General features: G+C 35.7%; 1 protein-coding gene across 1 annotated transcript; it reads right to left on the bottom strand.

The window, feature by feature from the left end:
* Positions 1-17,301: 17,301 nt before the first annotated feature.
* On the bottom strand, positions 17,302-19,496 carry LOC145001734 (proteasome subunit beta type-3-A-like). Its single transcript, XM_078961087.1, has 7 exons — positions 19,341-19,496; positions 19,077-19,258; positions 18,491-18,598; positions 18,190-18,279; positions 17,886-17,970; positions 17,683-17,777; positions 17,302-17,503 (listed from the first exon to the last, which is right to left on the bottom strand). The coding sequence occupies exons 1-7, from the start codon at positions 19,344-19,346 to the stop codon at positions 17,455-17,457; spliced, it is 615 nt and encodes a 204-aa protein (XP_078817213.1). The 5' UTR covers positions 19,347-19,496; the 3' UTR covers positions 17,302-17,454.
* Positions 19,497-20,664: the final 1,168 nt, after the last annotated feature.

Here is a 20,664-nt window from a genome sequence, read left to right as displayed (position 1 = left end):
AGCAACCTTGTTCACAGTAAACTTCCCATTCTCCATCTTTCCATATCCTTTCACTTTGCACTTTTGATTGTTCCCAAACTTCACAACTCCAGCATTCTCTAATTTCCTAAAATCCCTATGATTCTCTTTCTTTCCAGTCATGTGGCACGAACACCCACTATCAATGTACCAGTTTTCTTCATATTGCTCTTCACATAGAACCTACAATCATTTAGGGAAATTTAGGTTTCCAAGGCTTTTTGGGTCATTAGACATTAGTGTGAAAAGTATTATGCAATGTCGAATTGAGAATCCAACCACAAGCTTTTATTTTTATTTTGTTAATTAAATCAACTTCATTTGATTTAGGCACATAAATATAATCGTTCAATATCAAATTTTCAACTTTGTTTTCTTTTTTCAACCCTTTTCTCAGAAAAATCAACTTTCTTGTTTATTTTAACTTCTTGTCATTTGGATGGCTTTGTTAGTGATTCATGCAACAAATTACTTGCACTCGTTGATTCATTTTAGTAATTCTCATAAGCATTTTGGATTTGTTCTTGAGAATAATCTTTTGATTGAAATTTATTTCCTTTTCCTTCAAACCAATGATTAAAATTCTTCATCTCATTTTTTCATTTGACGAATGAAGCTTTTGATTTCTGCAATGAAGATCGATTTGGAAATCATGGACCATCAGGTTTATATGAGACATTTTGTTTCATGACATGTGTTGATTTTGAAGAACTCGTTTGTGAAAAGGATTTTTGTGATCTTTGTTGAAAACAATTTTGTTATCGATTTTGATATCCAAAATGAGACTCCTTTTGAAAATCATTACCTTTTTGCGAAAAATCTTTTTGAACATTTCTCTAAAAATGATTTTGTTGTTTCATTTTTACATTTTGAACAACTTTTGACTTTTTGTTCTCACATTTTTATTGACTTCTTTGTGAAAAACTTTTGAAGTTTCTTTTGAAAAATGAGTTTATGATGGTTGAGAAAAGTTCTTTGCTTGTGCTTGTGGTTATTTTTGTTTTAATTTATTTTCCTTTTGAAAATCTCTTTTTTCCTTCCAATAAGCTTTGTTTTAAGCTTTCTTTCTGAAAATTTCTTCTTTCAAATTAGATTTTTCAAGATTTTGTGTGTTTGCCTTTTGATTCTTCAACACAAAAAAGTTGAGATATGCTTATAAAGTTGTGCTTCAAACAAGTTGACATATGCTTATAAAGTTCTTTTTGAAAATCTCTTTTTTCCCAGTTCCAAAGACAAGTTGAGATATGCTTATAAAGTTGTGCTTCAAACTTTCGACATAAGCAACCTTTTTCACAGTAAACTTCCCATTCTCCATCTTTCCATATCATTTCACTTTGTACTTTTGATTGTTCCTAAACTTCACAACTCCAACATTCTCTAATTTCCTAAAATTCCTATGATTCTCTTTCTTTCCAGTCATGTGGCACGAACACCCACTATCAATGTACCAGTTTTCTTCATATTGCTCTTCACATAGAACCTACAATCATTTAGAGAGGTTTAGGTTCCCAAGGGATTTTGGGTCGTTAGACATTAGTGTAAAAAGTTTTATGCTATGTCGAATTGAGAATCCAACCACAAACTTTTATTTTTATTTTGTTAATTAAATCAACTTCATTTGATTTAGGCACATAAATATAATCGTTCAATATCAAATTTTCAACTTTGTTTTCTTTTTTCAACCCTTTTCTCAGAAAAATCAACTTTCTTGTTTATTTTAACTTCTTGTCATTTGGATGGCTTTGTTAGTGATTCATGCGACAAATTACTTGCACTCGTTGATTCATTTTAGTAATTCTCATAAGAATTTTGGATTTGTTCTTGAGAATACGCTTTTGATTGAAATTTATTTCCTTTTCCTTCAAACCAATGATTAAAATTCTTCATCTCATTTTTTCCTTTGACGAAACAAGTTTTTGATTTGGCAATGAAGATCGATTTGGAAATCATGGACCATCAGGTTTAAATGAGACATTTTGTTTCATGACATGTGTTGATTTTGAAGAACTCGTTTGTGAAAAGGATTTTTGTGATCTTTGTTGAAAACAATTTTGTTATCGATTTTGATATCCAAAATGAGACTCCTTTTGAAAATCATTACCTTTTTGCGAAAAATCTTTTTGAACATTTCTCTAAAAATGATTTTGTTGTTTCATTTTTACATTTTGAACAACTTTCGACTTTTTGTTCTCACATTTTTATTGACTTCTTTGTGAAAAACTTTTGAAGTTTCTTTTGAAAAATGAGTTTATGATGGTTGAGAAAAGTTCTTTTCTTGTGCTTGTGGTTATTTTTGTTTTAATTTATTTTCCTTTTGAAAATCTCTTTTTTCTTTCCAATAAGCTTTGTTTTAAGCTTTGTTTTTGAAAATTTCTTCTTTCAAATTAGATTTTTCAAGATTTTGTGTCTTTGCCTTTTGATTCTTCAACACAAACAAGTTGAGATGTGCTTATAAAGTTGTGCTTCAAACAAGTTGAGATATGCTTATAAAGTTCTTTTTGAAAATCTCTTTTTTCCCAGTTCCAAAGACAAGTTGAGATATGCTTATAAAGTTGTGCTTCAAACCTTCGACATAAGCAACCTTGTTCACAGTAAACTTCCCATTCTCCATCTTTCCATATCCTTTCACTTTGCACTTTTGATTGTTCCCAAACTTCACAACTCCAGCATTCTCTAATTTCCTAAAATCCCTATGATTCTCTTTCTTTCCAGTCATGTGGCACGAACACCCACTATCAATGTACCAGTTTTCTTCATATTGCTCTTCACATAGAACCTACAATCATTTAGGGAAATTTAGGTTTCCAAGGCTTTTTGGGTCATTAGACATTAGTGTGAAAAGTATTATGCAATGTCGAATTGAGAATCCAACCACAAACTTTTATTTTTATTTTGTTAATTAAATCAACTTCATTTGATTTAGGCACATAAATATAATCGTTCAATATCAAATTTTCAACTTTGTTTTCTTTTTTCAACCCTTTTCTCAGAAAAATCAACTTTCTTGTTTATTTTAACTTCTTGTCATTTGGATGGCTTTGTTAGTGATTCATGCGACAAATTACTTGCACTCGTTGACTCATTTTAGTAATTCTCATAAGCATTTTGGATTTGTTCTTGAGAATACGCTTTTGATTGAAATTTATTTCCTTTTCCTTCAAACCAATGATTAAAATTCTTCATCTCATTTTTTCCTTTGTCGAATGAAGTTTTTGATTTGTGCAATGAAGATCGATTTGGAAATCATGGACCATCAGGTTTAAATGAGACATTTTGTTTCATGACATTTGTTGATTTCGAAGAACTCGTTTGTGAAAAGGATTTTTGTGATCTTTGTTGAAAACAATTTTGTTATCGATTTTGATATCCAAAATGAGACTCCTTTTGAAAATCATTACCTTTTTGCGAAAAATCTTTTTGAACATTTCTCTAAAAATGATTTTGGTGTTTCATTTTTACATTTTGAACAACTTTCGACTTTTTGTTCTCACATTTTTATTGACTTCTTTGTGAAAAACTTTTGAAGTTTCTTTTGAAAAATGAGTTTTTGATGGTTGAGAAAAGTTCTTTGCTTGTGCTTGTCGTTATTTTTGTTTTAATTTAATTTCCTTTTGAAAATCTCTTTTTTCCTTCCAATAAGCTTTGTTTCAAGCTTTCTTTTTGAAAATTTCTTCTTTCAAATTAGATTTTTCAAGATTTTGTGTCTTTGCCATTTGATGCATCAACACAAAAAAGTTGAGATATGCTTATAAAGTTGTGCTTCAAACAAGTTGACATATGCTTATAGAGTTCTTTTTGAAAATCTCTTTTTTCCTAGTTCCAAAGACAAGTTGAGATATGCTTATAAAGTTGTGCTTCAAACCTTCGACATAAGCAACCTTGTTCACAGTAAACTTCCCATTCTCCATCTTTCCATATCCTTTCACTTTGCACTTTTGATTGTTCCTAAACTTCACAACTCCAGCATTCTCTAATTTCCTAAAATCCCTATGATTCTCGTTCTTTCCAGTCATGTGGCACGAACACCCACTATCAATGTACCAGTTTTCTTCATATTGCTCTTCACATAGAACCTACAATCATTTAGAGCGATTTAGGTTCCCAAGGCTTTTTTGGTCGTTAGACATTAGTGTAAAAAGTTTTATGCTATGTCAAATTGAGAATCCAACCACAAACTTTTATTTTTATTTTGTTAATTAAATCAACTTCATTTGATTTAGGCACATAAATATAATCGTTCAATATCAAATTTTCAACTTTGTTTTCTTTTTTCAACCCTTTTCTCAGAAAAATCAACTTTCTTGTTTATTTTAACTTCTTGTCATTTGGATGGCTTTGTTAGTGATTCATGCGACAAATTACTTGCACTCGTTGATTCATTTTAGTAATTCTCATAAGCATTTCGGATTTGTTCTTGAGAATAATCTTTTGATTGAAATTTATTTCCTTTTCCTTCAAACCAATGATTAATTTCTTCATCTCATTTTTTCCTTTGACGAATGAAGCTTTTGATTTGTGCAATGAAGATCGATTTGGAAATCATGGACCATCAGGTTTATATGAGACATTTTTTTTCATGACATGTGTTGATTTTGAAGAACTCGTTTGTGAAAAAGATTTTTGTGATCTTTGTTGAAAACAATTTTGTTATCGATTTTAATATACAAAATGAGACTCCTTTTGAAAATCATAACCTTTTTGCGAAAAATCTTTTTGAACATTTCTCTAAAAATGATTTTGTTGTTTCATTTTTACATTTTGAACAACTTTCGACTTTTTGTTCTCACATTTTTATTGACTTCTTTGTGAAAAACTTTTGAAGTTTCTTTTGAAAAATGAGTTTATGATGGTTGAGCAAAGTTCTTTGCTTGTGATTGTGGTTATTTTCGTTTTAATTTATTTTCCTTTTGAAAATCTCTTTTTTCCTTCCAATAAGCTTTGTTTTAAGCTTTCTTTTTGAAAAGTTCTTCTTTCAAATTAGATTTTTCAAGATTTTGTGTCTTTGCCTTTTGATTCTTCAACACAAAAAAGTTGAGATATGCTTATAAAGTTGTGCTTCAAACAGGTTGACATATGCTTATAAAGTTCTTTTTGAAAATCTCTTTTTTCCCAGTTCCAAAGACAAGTTGAGATATGCTTATAAAGTTGTGCTTCAAACCTTCGACATAAGCAACCTTGCTCACAGTAAACTTCCCATTCTCCATCTTTCCATATCCTTTCACTTTGCAGTTTTGATTGTTCCCAAACTTCACAACTCCAGCATTCTCTAATTTCCTATGATCCCTACGATTCTCTTTCTTTCCAGTCATGTGGCACGAACACCCACTATCAATGTACCATTTTTCTTCATATTCCTCTTCACATAGAACCTACAATCATTTAGAGAGATTTAGGTTCCCAAGGCTTTTTGGGTCGTTAGACATTAGTGTGAAAAGTTTCATGCAATGTCGAATTGAGAATCCAACCACAAACGTTTATTTTTATTTTGTTAATTAAATCAACTTCATTTGATTTAGGCACATAAATATAATCGTTCAATATCAAAGTTTCAACTTTGTTTTCTTTTTTCAACCCTTTTCTCAGAAAAATCAACTTTCTTGTTTATTTTAACTTCTTGTCATTTGGATGGCTTTGTTAGTGATTCATGCGACAAATTACTTGCACTCATTGATTCATTTTAGTAATTCTCATAAGCATTTTGGATTTGTTCTTGAGAATAATCTTTTGATTGAAATTTATTTCCTTTTCCTTCAAACCAATGATTAAAATTCTTCATCTCATTTTTTCCTTTGACGAATGAAGTTTTTGATTTGTGCAATGAAGATCGATTTGGAAATCATGGACCATCAGGTTTATATGAGACATTTTGTTTCATGACATGTGTTGATTTTGAAGAACTCGTTTGTGAAAAGGATTTTTGTGATCTTTGTTGAAAACAATTTTGTTATCGATTTTGATATCCAAAATGAGACTCCTTTTGAAAATCATTACCTTTTTGCGAAAAATCTTTTTGAACATTTCTCTAAAAATGATTTTGTTGTTTCATTTTTACATTTTGAACAACTTTCGACTTTTTGTTCTCACATTTTTATTGACTTCTTTGTGAAAAACTTTTGAAGTTTCTTTTGAAAAATGAGTTTATGATGGTTGAGAAAAGTTCTTTTCTTGTGATTGTGGTTATTTTTGTTTTAATTTATTTTCCTTTTGAAAATCTCTTTTTTCCTTCCAATAAGCTTTGTTTTAAGCTTTCTTTTTAAAAATTTCTTCTTTCAAATTAGATTTTTCAAGATTTTGTGTCTTTGCCTTTTGATTCTTCAACACAAAAAAGTTGAGATATGCTTATAAAGTTGTGCTGCAAACAAGTTGACATATGCTTATAAAGTTCTTTTTGAAAATCTCTTTTTTCCCAGTTCCAAAGACAAGTTGAGATATGCTTATAAAGTTGTGCTTTAAACCTTCGACATAAGCAACCTTGTTCACAGTAAACTTCCCATTCTCCATCTTTCCATATCCTTTCACTTTGCACTTTTGATTGTTCCCAAACTTCACAACTCCAGCATTCTCTAATTTCCTAAAATCCCTATGATTCTCTTTCTTTCCAGTCATGTGGCACGAACACCCACTATTAACGTACCAGTTTTCTTCATATTGCTCTTCACATAGAACCTACAATCATTTAGAGAGATTTAGGTTCCCAAGGCTTTTTGGGTCATTAGACATTAGTGTAAAAAGTTTTATGCTATGTCGAATTGAGAATCCAACCACAAACTTTTATTTTTATTTTGTTAATTAAATCAACTTCATTTGATTTAGGCACATAAATATAATCGTTCAATATCAAAGTTTCAACTTTGTTTTCTTTTTTCAACCCTTTTCTCAGAAAAATCAACTTTCTTGTTTATTTTAACTTCTTGTCATTTGGATGGCTTTGTTAGTGATCCATGCGACAAATTACTTGCACTCGTTGATTTATTTTAGTAATTCTCATAAGCATTTTGGATTTGTTCTTGAGAATAATCTTTTGATTGAAATTTATTTCCTTTTCCTTCAAACCAATGATTAAAATTCTTCATCTCATTTTTTACTTTGACGAATGAAGTTTTTAATTTGTGCAATGAAGATCGATTTGGAAATCATGGACCATCAGGTTTATATGAGACATTTTTTTTCATGACATGTGTTGATTTAGAAGAACTCGTTTGTGAAAAGGATTTTTGTGATCTTTGTTGAAAACAATTTTGTTATCGATTTTGATATACAAAATGAGACTCCTTTTGAAAATCATTACCTTTTTGCGAAAAATCTTTTTGACAGTTGCAGCGCCAGTAAAGGCGCCAGAGGGGCCACAAGAAGGCTAATTGCCCCCAGTTGACAGTTGCAGCGCCAGTAAAGGCGCTAGCTCCAGCGACCCTGCGGATCACGGATGGTCGGCAGTGCAAGGCAGAGGCTCCAGTGGTGAGGAGTCGGGCATTTCAGTTGACTGCCGAGGAGGCACGCGCCGCACCCGATGTGGTGACGGGTATGATTCTTCCCCTTTATATTTTTATGATGATGTTATGTTATTGATATGTGCTCTATATGTATATGTATGCCTTAGGATCGTTCCATGTGAACGGCCTCCCAGTTCAACTGTTATTTGATTCAGGAGCATCCCGATCATTCGTTTCCCTTGCACTTAGCAAGAAGTTTCATGAGCCATCGGGCGAGTTAGATTGCCCTTTGGAAGTGGAGATCGCTGACGATCGATCGGTGCGTGCATCGATGATATTCCGAGATTGTGTGCTGCGTTTGTTCGAGGAGCGCTATTTGGTAGATTTGGTTCCCATTCCGTTGCGTGGGAACAAGGTGATTATAGGCATGGATTGGCTGAGCCCCAATGGGGCGGTGATAGATTGCACGCACCAGCTAGTACGGGTCAGGACCCCAAGCGGGGGAGAGATAGTGATTCAGGGAGAGAGGCCCCAGCGAGGACCGACCTTTTGTTCCGCCGCAAGGGCGAGGCGCTATGTTCAGCAGGGTTGCGCCGGTTTTGTAGCTTACGTCTTGGATGCCCGGGTGAAGGGCAAGACGACGATTGATGATGTTCCTAATGTTCGTGACTACCCGGATGTGTTTCCCAAGGATTTGTCGGGGATACCTCCAGAGAGGCAGGTTGGGTTCAGGATCGACCTAGTTCCTGGTGCGGCTCCGATAGCCAAAGCACCGTATCGACTTGCTCCCCCTGAGATGCAGGAGTTGTCTACACAGCTTCAGGAGCTGTTAGACAAGGGTTTCATTCGGCCGAGCAGTTCGCCTTGGGGAGCGCCGATCTTATTTGTGAGGAAGAAGGATGGGTCGCATCGTATGTGCATTGATTACCGGGAGTTGAACAAAGTAACGGTGAAGAACCGTTACCCACTTCCGAGGATGGATGACTTGTTTGATCAGCTTCAAGGAGCGTCTTGGTTCTCCAAGATCGATCTACGCTCCGGTTATCATCAGATGAGGGTTAGAGATGAGGATGTACAGAAGACTGCTTTCAGGACCCGGTATGGTCATTATGAGTTCGTGGTGATGCCATTTGGGCTCACCAATGCCCCAGCCGCGTTCATGGATCTCATGAACCGCGTGTGCAGACCGATGCTGGATCGGTCGGTGATAGTATTCATAGATGACATCTTGGTATATTCCAAGACACAGGGGCAGCACGAGGAGCACCTGCGGGAGGTGTTGGAGACTTTGAGGAGGGAGAGACTTTTCGCAAAGTTCTCCAAGTGTGAGTTCTGGTTGCGCGAGGTGCGGTTTCTTGGTCATCTCGTCAACCAGAAGGGTATTTTGGTAGATCCGGCCAAGATTGAGGCCGTGATGCAGTGGGAGGTCCCGAGGTCTCCATCTGAGATTCGGAGCTTCCTAGGGCTGGCAGGGTATTATCGGAGATTTATTCAGGACTTCTCCAAGATAGCAGTGCCGCTCACCCGACTAACCAAGAAGTCGGTGGTTTTCCGTTGGGGGCCTGAGCAGCAGGCGGCATTCGAGACTCTCAGACAGAGATTGTGCGAGGCTCCGATCCTTACCTTGCCAGAGGGAGTAGAGGACTTTGTAGTCTATTGTGATGCTTCGATCACAGGTATGGGAGCAGTATTGATGTAGCGAGGCCATGTGGTAGCTTATGCCTCGAGACAGTTGAAGCCTCACGAGGCTAATTATCCTACCCACGACTTGGAGCTGGGGGCAGTTGTTTTTGCCCTCAAGATTTGGAGACATTACCTTTATGGGGTCCGCTGTACTATATACACGGATCACAAGAGTTTGCGATATCTTATGGATCAGCCGAGTTTGAACATGAGGCAGAGGAGATGGTTGGACGTGCTGAAGGACTATGACTGTGAGATCCTTTATCATCCAGGGAAGGCCAATGTGGTGGCCGACGCCCTGAGCCGCAAGGTGTCGACGGCCCCTAACAGAGATCTGTGTATGAGGATGACAGTGATCACTCCGTTGTTGGAGCGGATCAAGGAGGCTCAGATGGAGGGCCTCAAGGAGGAGAGGCAGAAGTGTGAGAGGATAGTGGGCCGAGTAGCTTCATTTGATTACGACAGTCGGGGTTTGTTGACGCTTCATGGTAGGGTGTGGGTACCGTACTGGGGTGGGGTACGGCAAGTATTGATGGACGAGGCTCATAAGTCTCGATTTTCTATCCACCCAGGAGCGACGAAGATGTATCGAGATCTTCGACCTGATTATTGGTGGCCCTGCATGAAGCGAGACGTCGCTTGGTATGTTGAGAGATGTTTGACCTGCCGGAAGGTCAAGGCAGAGCACCAGAGACCTCACAGCAAGATGCAGCCGTTAGACATTCCCGTGTGGAAATGGGAGGATATCACCATGGATTTTGTCACCAAACTCCCCAGGACCGCACGTGGAGTGGACTCGATATGGGTAGTAGTGGATCGGTTGACGAAGAGTGCTCATTTTATTCCGATTCAGGAGAGTATATCGGCGGAAAAGTTAGCCGATATCTATGTGCGGGAGATTGTGGCACGTCATGGAGTGCCGGTATCGGTGGTGTCGGACCGAGATGTTCGTTTCACGTCCAGATTCTGGAAGCGGTTCCACGACGAGATGGGTACTCGTCTCCATTTCAGCACCGCTTTCCACCCTCAGACTGACGAGCAGAGCGAGAGGACGATTCAGACTCTTGAGGACATGCTTAGGGCATGTGTTCTAGATTTTGGGGGCAGTTGGGATACGTATCTTCCGTTAGCGGAATTCTCGTATAACAACAGTTATCATGCGAGCATTGATCGACCTCCTTTTGAGATGTTATATGGAAGGAAGTGCAGGACCCCGATTTGTTGGGGCGAGGTCGGTCAGCGAGTCATAGGGAGCACCGAAGTGGTGCTCAAGACGACTGAGTTGATCCAGCAGGTCCGTAGTAGGCTGCAGACTGCGCAGAGTCGGCAGAAGAGCTACGCCGACAGGAGGCGTTCGGACTTGGAGTTCCAGGTGGGAGATATGGTTCTTCTGAAAGTCTCACCTTGGAAAGGTGTCATTCGATTCAGGAAGCGGGGCAAGTTGGGCCCAAGATTCATCGGGCCGTTCAGGGTTGTAGCCCGGGTGGGCAAGGTGGCGTATAGGCTGGATCTGCCAGCCGAGCTCAGTCAGATCCACAGCACTTTCCATGTTTCGCAGCTGCGGAAGTGCCTGGTGGACGATTCAGCGGTAGTACCGTTGGAGGATATTCAGGTTGATGACAGCTTGAATTACATTGAGCGCCCAGTCGCAATACTTGACAGGAAGTCAAAGGCTTTGAGAAACAAGAGGGTAGAACTAGTAAAGGTGCAATGGCAGCACCGCAAGGGTTCGGAATGGACTTGGGAACCGATGGATGAGATGATGGAGCATTACCCCGAGCTGTTTCAGAATCGAGCAGCAGACTTCGAGGACGAAGTCTAAAATAAGTGGGGGAGATTTGTAGCACTTGGTTTCCGATATGTGAATTTTATTTGAGCATTTCCCTATTTTAGCCTTGGACTCGGCGAGTCATAAGGTCCAACTCGCCGAGTAGGGACGAGACTCAGGACACGTTTAAGTTGGCGACTCGGCGAGTCCATATCCCGGACTCGGCGAGTCACCGCTGCTGGATGAAACCCTAAAATTCAAGGGTTTGTACCCTATTTAAACCCTCATTCCGCCCCAACCTCATCCCCATTCACCCCCAGAACTCCCAACCTCGCTTTTCCCTTATTTCCTTGAGAGATTGAAGTGTTTTTGGAGTGTTCTTGAAGATTTTGAGGAGAAAGAAGAGTAGATAAAGAAGAGGAGAAGGAGACCAGGCATCTTTGTGTCATCCCAACGTTTTCCTTGAGGTATAGCTCGTTTCCCCCCTGTTTTCAAGCTTGTAATCTCTTTTAGCTTCATAGGAGTCCTTCTTGGGCTCTTCCCCAAGCTTGTTTGTGCTTTGTGGGTTGTAATAAGCTGTTAGCCTTTAGATCTAGGCATGATTTAGTCCCTGGAACTTGGATCTAATGCCTTTATGGGGTCATATTGCATGAAAGCCCTAGATCTACCTCTTTTGGTGCACTTTGAGCCTTAAATTCCATATTGGTGAATATCTACACGTAAAGTTGGAAACTTTACGTGTGATTTGTGTCCTAGAAGCCCAGATCTGTGAATGGCATGGACTGGAATTGAGCAAATCGGCGTATTTGATGGATGCATGGCTGCGACTCAGCGAGTCGTATATGTGACTCGACGAGTCTGGTCGCGAGTCACTGGACTGGTCCCTTCATGATGTGTCGAGTTGAGCCGTGAGCCACAGGGGGTGACTCGGTGAGTTGGGAGCTGAACTCACCCATGTTAGGACTCGGCGAGTCAATGCCTTGACTCGGCGAGTCCAAGGCAATCTTCATAGATCAAGAACAGACTCGGCGAGTTGTTCATACAACTCGGCGAGTCTTAGCATATGTGTTCTTCGGATGAAGATGAACTCGACGAGTTGTTCATACAACTCGGCGAGTAGGATGAAGGAGTTGAATGACAGATTAGAAGGTGAACTCGTCGAGTCATAGCCCAACTCGACGAGTAGAATCAGGGACCCAGGACAATAGTCTGGACAGGGACTCGGCGAGTGGTGATCCACTCGGCGAGTTGGGTCAACTAAAAGTTGACTTCGAATTGACTTAGGGCTAGACCAGGGGTAAAATGGTCTTTTTACCCAAAGGACAGTTAGCAGTGTATGATTAAGTATATTGTGGGAATTACAGACGGGGAGTTTCCGGAGCAGCAGCAGTAGTAGTAGGTGATCAATTCCCACACAGACCAGCAGCTATTTCGAGGTGAGTTTCCTTCCAGTAGTAACGGGTCTAAGGCACCAAGGTCGGCCCGTATAGATGAGACGTTAGTATTATAGTGTGGGCCGAGCCCGTATCTATTAGTTGAGTTGATTATGATATATGCCAGTATGATAGCATTGTTTACACTTTTTGTCTATGCGATACTTGTATGATAAGAGTTGGCGGTTGAGTGTGGGCGAGGCCCGTATCTCTCCGAGAATGGAGTGTGGGCTAGGCCCGTATCTCCCAGATAGCGAAGTGTGGGCGGGGCCCGTATCTTCACGAGTGTGGGTGGGGCCCGTATCTCTCAGAAAGTGAGGTGTGGGCGGGGCCCGTATCTTCACGAGTGTGGGCGGGGCCCGTATCTCCTAATTGCATGTTATTTGTTAAATGCTTGTATGGTATGGGGTATTATGGGGGAGCTAACTAAGCTTTGTGCTTACGGTTTCAGTTTTGGTTTCAGGTACCTCCTCAGCTAGGGGAAAGGAGCCGGCGCGGTAGCAGCATGTCACACACACACCCTCTTCGGTTTCCGCATTTACGAGCTTTTCTGGGAATGATACTCTGATATTCCGATTAGTTGTATGTTTTGGTTTTCGGACATGGTTCAGTTTATATTATGGATGATCGGATGATGTTTTAGTTATTAATATTTTCTAAAGTAATGTTTTTAAACAAATTTTTTTGATGTGAAAATTGGGTCGTTACAATAAAGTTGTTCTTCAAACAAGTTGACATATGCTTATAAAGTTCTTTTTGAAAATCTCTTTTTTCCCAGTTCCAAAGACAAGTTGAGATATGCTTATAAAGTTGTGCTTCAAACCTTCGACATAAGCAACCTTGTTCACAGTAAACTTCCCATTCTCCATCTTTCCATATCCTTTCACTTTGCACTTTTGATTGTTCCTAAACTTCATAACTCCAGCATTCTCTAATTTCCTAAAATCCCTATGATTCTCTTTCTTTCCAGTCATGTGGCACGAACACCCACTATCAATGTACTAGTTTTCTTCATATTGCTCTTCACATAGAACCTACAATCATTTAGAGAGATTTAGGTTCCCAAGGCTTTTTGGGTCGTTAGACATTAGTGTAAAAAGTTTTATGCTATGTCGAATTGAGAATCCAGCCACAAATTTTTATTTTTATTTTGTTAATTAAATCAACTTCATTTGATTTAGGCACATAAATATAATCGTTCAATATCAAATTTTCAACTTTGTTTTCTTTTTTCAACCCTTTTCTCAGGAAAATCAACTTTCTTGTTTATTTTAACTTCTTGTCATTTGGATGGCTTTGTTAGTGATTCATGCGACAAATTATTTGCACCCGTTGATTCATTTTAGTAATTCTCATAAGCATTTTGGATTTGTTCTTGAGAATAATCTTTTGATTGAAATTTATTTCCTTTTCCTTCAAACCAATGATTAAAATTCTTCATCTCATTTTTTCCTTTGACGAATGAAGCTTTTGATTTGTGCAATGAAGACCGATTTGGAAATCATGGACCATCAGGTTTATATGAGACATTTTTTTTCATGACATGTGTTGATTTTGAAGAACTCGTTTGTGAAAAGGATTTTTGTGATCTTTGTTGAAAACAATTTTGTTATCGATTTTGATATACAAAATGAGACTCCTTTTGAAAATCATTACCTTTTTGCGAAAAATCTTTTTGAACATTTCTCTAAAAATGATTTTGTTGTTTCATTTTTACATTTTGAACAACTTTCGACTTTTTGTTCTCACATTTTTATTGACTTCTTTGTGAAAAACTTTTGAAGTTTCTTTTGAAAAATGAGTTTATGATGGTTGAGAAAAGTTCTTTGCTTGTGATTGTGGTTATTTTCGTTTTAATTTATTTTCCTTTTGAAAATCTCTTTTTTCCTTCCAATAAGCTTTGTTTTAAGCTTTCTTTTTGAAAATTTCTTCTTTCAAATTAGATTTTTCAAGATTTTGTGTCTTTGCCTTTTGATTCTTCAACACAAACAAGTAAAACTTATCATAACTCTAATCTGTTTCGCCTTCAGTTATTAGGCTTGACAATTTTCACAACCCAAATACCATTTTTATTATTTTTATTTTCTTTTGGTAAAGATTTTTGACTCTTTTAACGTTGAAAGGTTTTTGAACTTTGATTCAAATCAGTTTCCACAACATTTGATTTGAATAAAAACATTTATCAGTCGCTTTCAAAATATATTCTTTTAACAATTCACTCAATTTTAGATCAATATTATCCCCATTTCCTTTTGTGACAAAAAATCGATTTGGAAATTCTTTGTTCAATTATGGATATAGAAACCTAGTTTGTTTTAAGAACTCGTAGAATTTTCGTTAGCTAAAAAATCCATTTTCCTTCAAAATTTTAGAAAATTCCTTTGTATCCTCAAACACTTGAGCTTCAACAACTCGTGGAATTTTTGTTTCACTTGAATCATCATCCCTATCACTTCCGGTGTTCATTATATCTTCGACAATAAGAAACTCTTGAGAATCATTAGTTTTGGTTTTCAAAGATGAATCATTGTTTAGCTTCCATTTTGAATCATCATTTTATTTGCTTTTAGCTAACAAAGTACATTAATAATAAACAATTTTAAGAAATCAACACATTCCTCTTTCTCAATTTCACTGATATTGTCAAAATCATCTTTGATATCAGCAAATTTTTGTTGAGTAGATTATGTAAAATTCTCACTTTGTTTAAAATTTTCATTTGTTCATTTATAGTCAAATTCTCATTTATAATATCAACTAATTCATCACCATTCAAACAATCATTGATATTCACAATACCATATGCATAAGAATCATTAGGAACTTGATCATAATTTTCAATTTACTCTCACAGTCATAAGTAGTTTCATCACCTAATTTACATTTGATATTAATGAAAGGAAGTAACTTTCTATGTTGTTCCTTATATATTTCAAATGAATGATAGAGAACAGTTAGTTTACCATACAACTTTTTAGCAATATTACAATATATATATATATATATATATATATATATATATATATATATATATATATATATATATATATATATATATATATATTCATTTGTTTCACAAGTAAACTATTGTCCATTCTCAATGAGTCTCTATCTATCATCACATTCATAAGTTTCAAATATAGGCTTTCTATCCTAGTTTTCTTCTCCTCCAACTTATTGCTTACATCGTAAAGCAATGCTTATTCTTCTCCACTTCGATACTTATAGAAATTAACATATCATTTAAATAAAAGCATGTATCATCAAAATTAGATAAAAGATATTGTATGAATTTAAAGGAACGTTAAGAGAGATAAGAAGTTCATGTACCTTGTCCTTTATATGAGACTTTGAAGCAGTCATTACAAAACATTTTCCAACTATCATATCTTCCTCCTCTTCACTCTCATCTCCATTCTTATTCTCCAATTCCTCCAAATCATTGTCCTCCTCGAATTCACCAAACATGCTTTTTTCCACTCGAATGATCAACCACATACTTTTCATACATGATGCCATGAATAGGATGACGCGTCTCTTCGTCATCGGAGCTTGAAGGCCGAAGTGGGCCTGAGATTTTGGCAATCCACTTCGCATTTTCACCGACAACGATATTTTTTCACAACCAATAATATTAAAACGATGTCATTTGGATTTTTTTTTTTTTAAATAAAGATTTTCACAGACAACGTTAATTTTCGTTGAGGGCAAATATCATAAAAGCCACAATTTTTTTACATATAGTTAATAAATGGCCTATTAATTTCACGTATAGTCCACTTAATGAGTTTCATGGTTAACTTTGTTATCTTTTTTACAAAATCAGTTACAAAATGATATTTAAAGTCGAAGACCAGTTCTTGTAGTTTGCAAAAAAATTACACCACATATCCAAAACTCGGTTTTATGTTTTTTTAACTTCTTTATTTTCATTTATTTTTACTTTTTAGTCAAAAATAAACTTGGTTTTATATTTTTATTCGTTTTATATTCATTTTATTTTTCATATATTTTTATATTTTTTTCGTTTTTTCTTTATTTTTGTTTTTTTTTTTTTTTCGTTATTTAGTTATTTCCTATTTTTAATAATTATAAATCGTAAATATCACACATTGAATCAAAATTTAAAAAAAAAATGGAAAAACTATAAATTACCCAAATTTTAAAAAAATAGAAAACCAAAAAAAACTCAAACACCAAAAATATAATATACTCTAATATATTCATACACTTTACGGTTTTTGAAAAAATATCGAAAGAAGTTATCAATTTGACCAAAAAAAAAAACGAAAATTATATAAAATAATAAATGAAAATAAAGAAGTTAAAGAAACATAAAACCAAATTTTAGACATGTGATATAATTTTTTGATCATTTTCTTTGTATTATATTTTTATTTAATTAAAATTATTTTAAATTTAAATTTAAATACATCCTCACATGCCCGCTCCACCCCAGCCCACCCAATTGTCTTTTCTCACCCTTCAATTTCCCACTACCATCTTCGTTTTTAACCATATCAAACCATTTATTTCATCTTATTTTCCAACTTATTTGCAAAAACCCCAAACTACAAAATACCATTAACCCTAATTAAACACCATAACCACCACTGTTTTCAACTATCTCCAACCCATTTAACAATTAATTCACAGTTTTAACACCTCATCATCTCTGCATGACTCTCCAATGAAAACTACAAATGCATAATCTTAAACCAATTTCATACTTAAGAGTACAGTTTCATCACTGATTCAAATGTTGAAGCAATGTCAAAGATGGAAGGTGATAGAAATGACGTCAATCAGATGAAACATATTTTAAGATCCCAAAAACATTAATTCCTAAATACAAAACCACAACTTCAAACACTATGTGAAAGGTAATTTCACAGCATCAAGTATTTTGTAAAAAGAAAGTTATAAAACAGAATTGTATAAAGTAAGCATTAATCTATAAAACCAAAAAAAAAAAAAAAAAATCTCATTAGGAAAGAATTTGTAAATAAGTTAAGGTACAAGTAGAGGAGATAGAATGGACTAAATTGCATCACACAAAGATAATAAAATTCTCCAGATTAATAAAAAAAAAAAAAAAAAAAAAAGAAATTATATATATTTGTTAATCCATTCTTCCCTTCAAGATTCTTTCTGTCACTTCAGTCGGCGTGCTGCACCAAAACCACATGTCATCTTATTAAAAATTCATTTATTGTAGAATTCTAGTTTCATTTCTTCTCAACACATTTATTCATTTATTGAAAAATCTCCCAAACAGGAAGACACTTTCATGGGTAGAAGTAGAACAAAAAAGTTGCTTTGATAAGAAATAAAAGAAATAAAAACTTACACAATGTAGACATGGCCTCCCCAACCACTCAAACAATCACGATCCACTGATGATAACAGAGCTTGGGAGATTGTCTCAAACAGATCCTCATGATCCTTCATACATACATACATACATAACTAACTATGAGGATGAGGAGGAGGGCATTTTTGTCTTTTTAGGTGGGACAAAAGGATAGAATTTTTTGTCTTAAGGAAACTTACCATATCAGGTTTGAACATCGACTCACAGGCACCATAAAGAGACTCAGAGGCAGTCCCAGCAACAACAAAATCTTTTGCAAGCTCTCTTCAATTCATTTTCAAAACAAAAATGATAACAAATTAACCCCAGAAATAGCAATGTACTTTCATTAATTTTTTTTTTTATTATATTACCATCCTACTTTTATTTCCAAAGTATAATGTCTTAATAAGAAAAAGTTTGAAAGGATTATACACATTTAAATAAAAGTATAATATTGGATTTAGTCCTTTCAAGCAAAATAAGTAAGAGAAATGAACCTACTTTGCTCCAATTGAGTCCATTGTGCAAATGAATGGCTTATCATCTTCTCCCAATCCAGCAATCACAGGTTGGCAGAAATAAGGACCAAATCTACATATACAATAATAGTAAAAAATAAATTATTAAATCCAAACTTTATATAAATTTCTGAAACTGAAGGTTGTCAAATGATGGAAAAGGAGGAAATGGACATTAGAACTCGAACACATATAATTCAAGATATGTATATTGTTACATAGGGATACAATAAAACAAGAAACAGAAAAAACATAAATAAGGTTTTTTTTTTTTTTAATCTGACCTTTTCTCATACAAAACAGCAGAGACAAGACTAGCAAAAGTTTCAGGCTTCATATCTCTTTCTTCACGAAGCTGATACAGTTTATGGCGAAATACAAGCCTTTGATGACTGCAATAACACAAAATATATAGATATGATTAATAGGATATTGTAAGGTATGATGTAGTTTAGTGGTATAATAATGATAATAAAGTCAATTAGACTATGTCTTTGGTATTTCTCTCACTAGACTATGTCTGATGTCTCCCTTCCATAATCATCTTCTTTACATTCATTTCTCTTCAGAAAGGAATGGATGATCGAGTGAATAAATCCAGGGTGTTGTTATATAAGAGTTTTGAAGACAAACTTACACAGACACTTAAAAATGGAGGCTTTCTTCAACTATGAAGAGCCAAATCAATCAACGACAATCTGAGGATTACCAAGCAAAATGCACATCCAATCACCCTTATTTACTAATGTTAATCCTCACTGATATCACATGATCAATCTCATAATGCAGTAATGCATATCCAAATACTCCGATAAGTTTATTGTTATTGCGAAACCCTAAATGATCGACAATAATGGGTGGCGTACTTACAGTGTTTGAGCATCACTGCCGAGACCAGAGAGACCGAGAAAGAGCTTATCATGAATCTTGAAAATTCTTTGGAAATCAGTGGCTATAGTCTGGAGCTGAACCCCGAGACGCCGATCGCTAGCGATTGCGAAGCAATTCTTACCAACCATGGCGACCAGGGCGCTTCCATTATACTCAAAAATCTGTGCAATCAAAACATGTTAGTCATCCAAAACAGTTCACGTTTGACACCATTAAATTCCTCCAAATGCCTCAATGGCTTACCGACATCGACCCGAAGAGGATGAAAACCGCAAGACAGGCGATATCGGTGAGAGTTGCAGAATGGGAGTTATTGATTCCGATGACTTGGAGGAAAGGTTGCTTGACGTTACAAAATTTGTCCTTTAGGCCGATCAAAATTGTAAAAGAAGCCCTCCGATTTTAGTAGGTTAACCAAAATGATTTTTTTTTTTCGATTACATACTTAAGGATAATCGATAACTGTTTTGGAGCAAGTTCAACATGGAACCAAACTATAATACCCAATCATAGAACCACATCAAAATAATTCGTGTTGTTTTATGAACAAGGGTAATTTTCATGTTCAAACTTGTACATGTGTTTTCAATTATGAATATCGGTCATTTTCATGTAGTTATCTGGTAGGTCGTATAATTTGGTTGTATGTTGAACCTATTCACTCTTCAGCCATGGTTTATAGATTTTTTAGGTTTGGCTTTGAATTTCTTCATATTCAATGATGTAGTTTCTTGTTTACATTTAATTTTCATGTAGTTATGTGGTAGGCCAATATACTCTAGCAGACAAGCTTTATGCTGAAGGCCAAGGTGTAGTCCAGCTTTATGTGGTAGGCAAAAAAAGGTGGACCAGCTTCGTGTTGAAAGCCAAGAGCGGACCAACTTTATGTTGAAGGTCATTATATATATGCATTGTATATGTATTGTTGTATATAGTATTTTAGGGAACTCTCTAAGCTTAGCGTTTACCCAGTTGATATTAAATGTTTTCAGGTACTCTATCACATAACAAGGAGGTTGAAGCTCAACTCGACATACACATTGGCAACCTGTTTGATCAACCAAAAAAATTATTTGATAAATATTTTATGCCCCCAACATATGTAAATCCTAGATGCGCTACCGTGTGTTGGTGATGAAATAAATCAATATCAATCAAGTTAATATCTTGGTGTCGTTATAAGAAATCTTAGATGGATTGTATTGAGTGGCTTAAGAATTGTCTATCAAAAAAAAAAGTGTCACAAATGGCCCGTACCATAAAAAATTTAACAGTAATTTCTATATAATTTAACTAATATGGTTTCATTGTACATTATAAGATTTTATTTATTTACATAAACTTAATGGTTTCTTTACGACAAAAGTCACCATAAGGTTGAATCATGTGAGATTCGAACGTGGGTAAATTTAATGGTATTTAACTTAAATGAACCTTGTTAATAAACATACTATCACCAAAGGGTTTCTAGCCTAGAGGTATCATGTGTTGTCCTCCCTCCTTTAGGTTGAAGGGTCAAGTCTCCTAGTGGACATAGGTGGAATTAATGAGTAGTTTAGGAGTAGAT

The sequence above is a fragment of the Lactuca saligna genome, chromosome 1 (genome assembly GCF_052625555.1).
Source record: "Lactuca saligna cultivar CGN05327 chromosome 1, ASM5262555v1, whole genome shotgun sequence".
Lineage (NCBI taxonomy): Eukaryota > Viridiplantae > Streptophyta > Magnoliopsida > Asterales > Asteraceae > Lactuca > Lactuca saligna.
The sequence above is the reverse complement of the archived record's forward strand: the minus strand, read 5'-3'. Positions and strand labels throughout refer to the sequence as shown.

Coding starts and splice junctions, on each gene's coding strand:
- LOC145001734 (XM_078961087.1), bottom strand. Junction 18,599..19,076: donor GGCAGTGATGCTCAAACACT/GTAAGTACGCCA, acceptor GTGTTATTGCAG/TCATCAAAGGCTTGTATTTC. Junction 18,280..18,490: donor GCTGTTTTGTATGAGAAAAG/GTCAGATTAAAA, acceptor TTGTATATGTAG/ATTTGGTCCTTATTTCTGCC.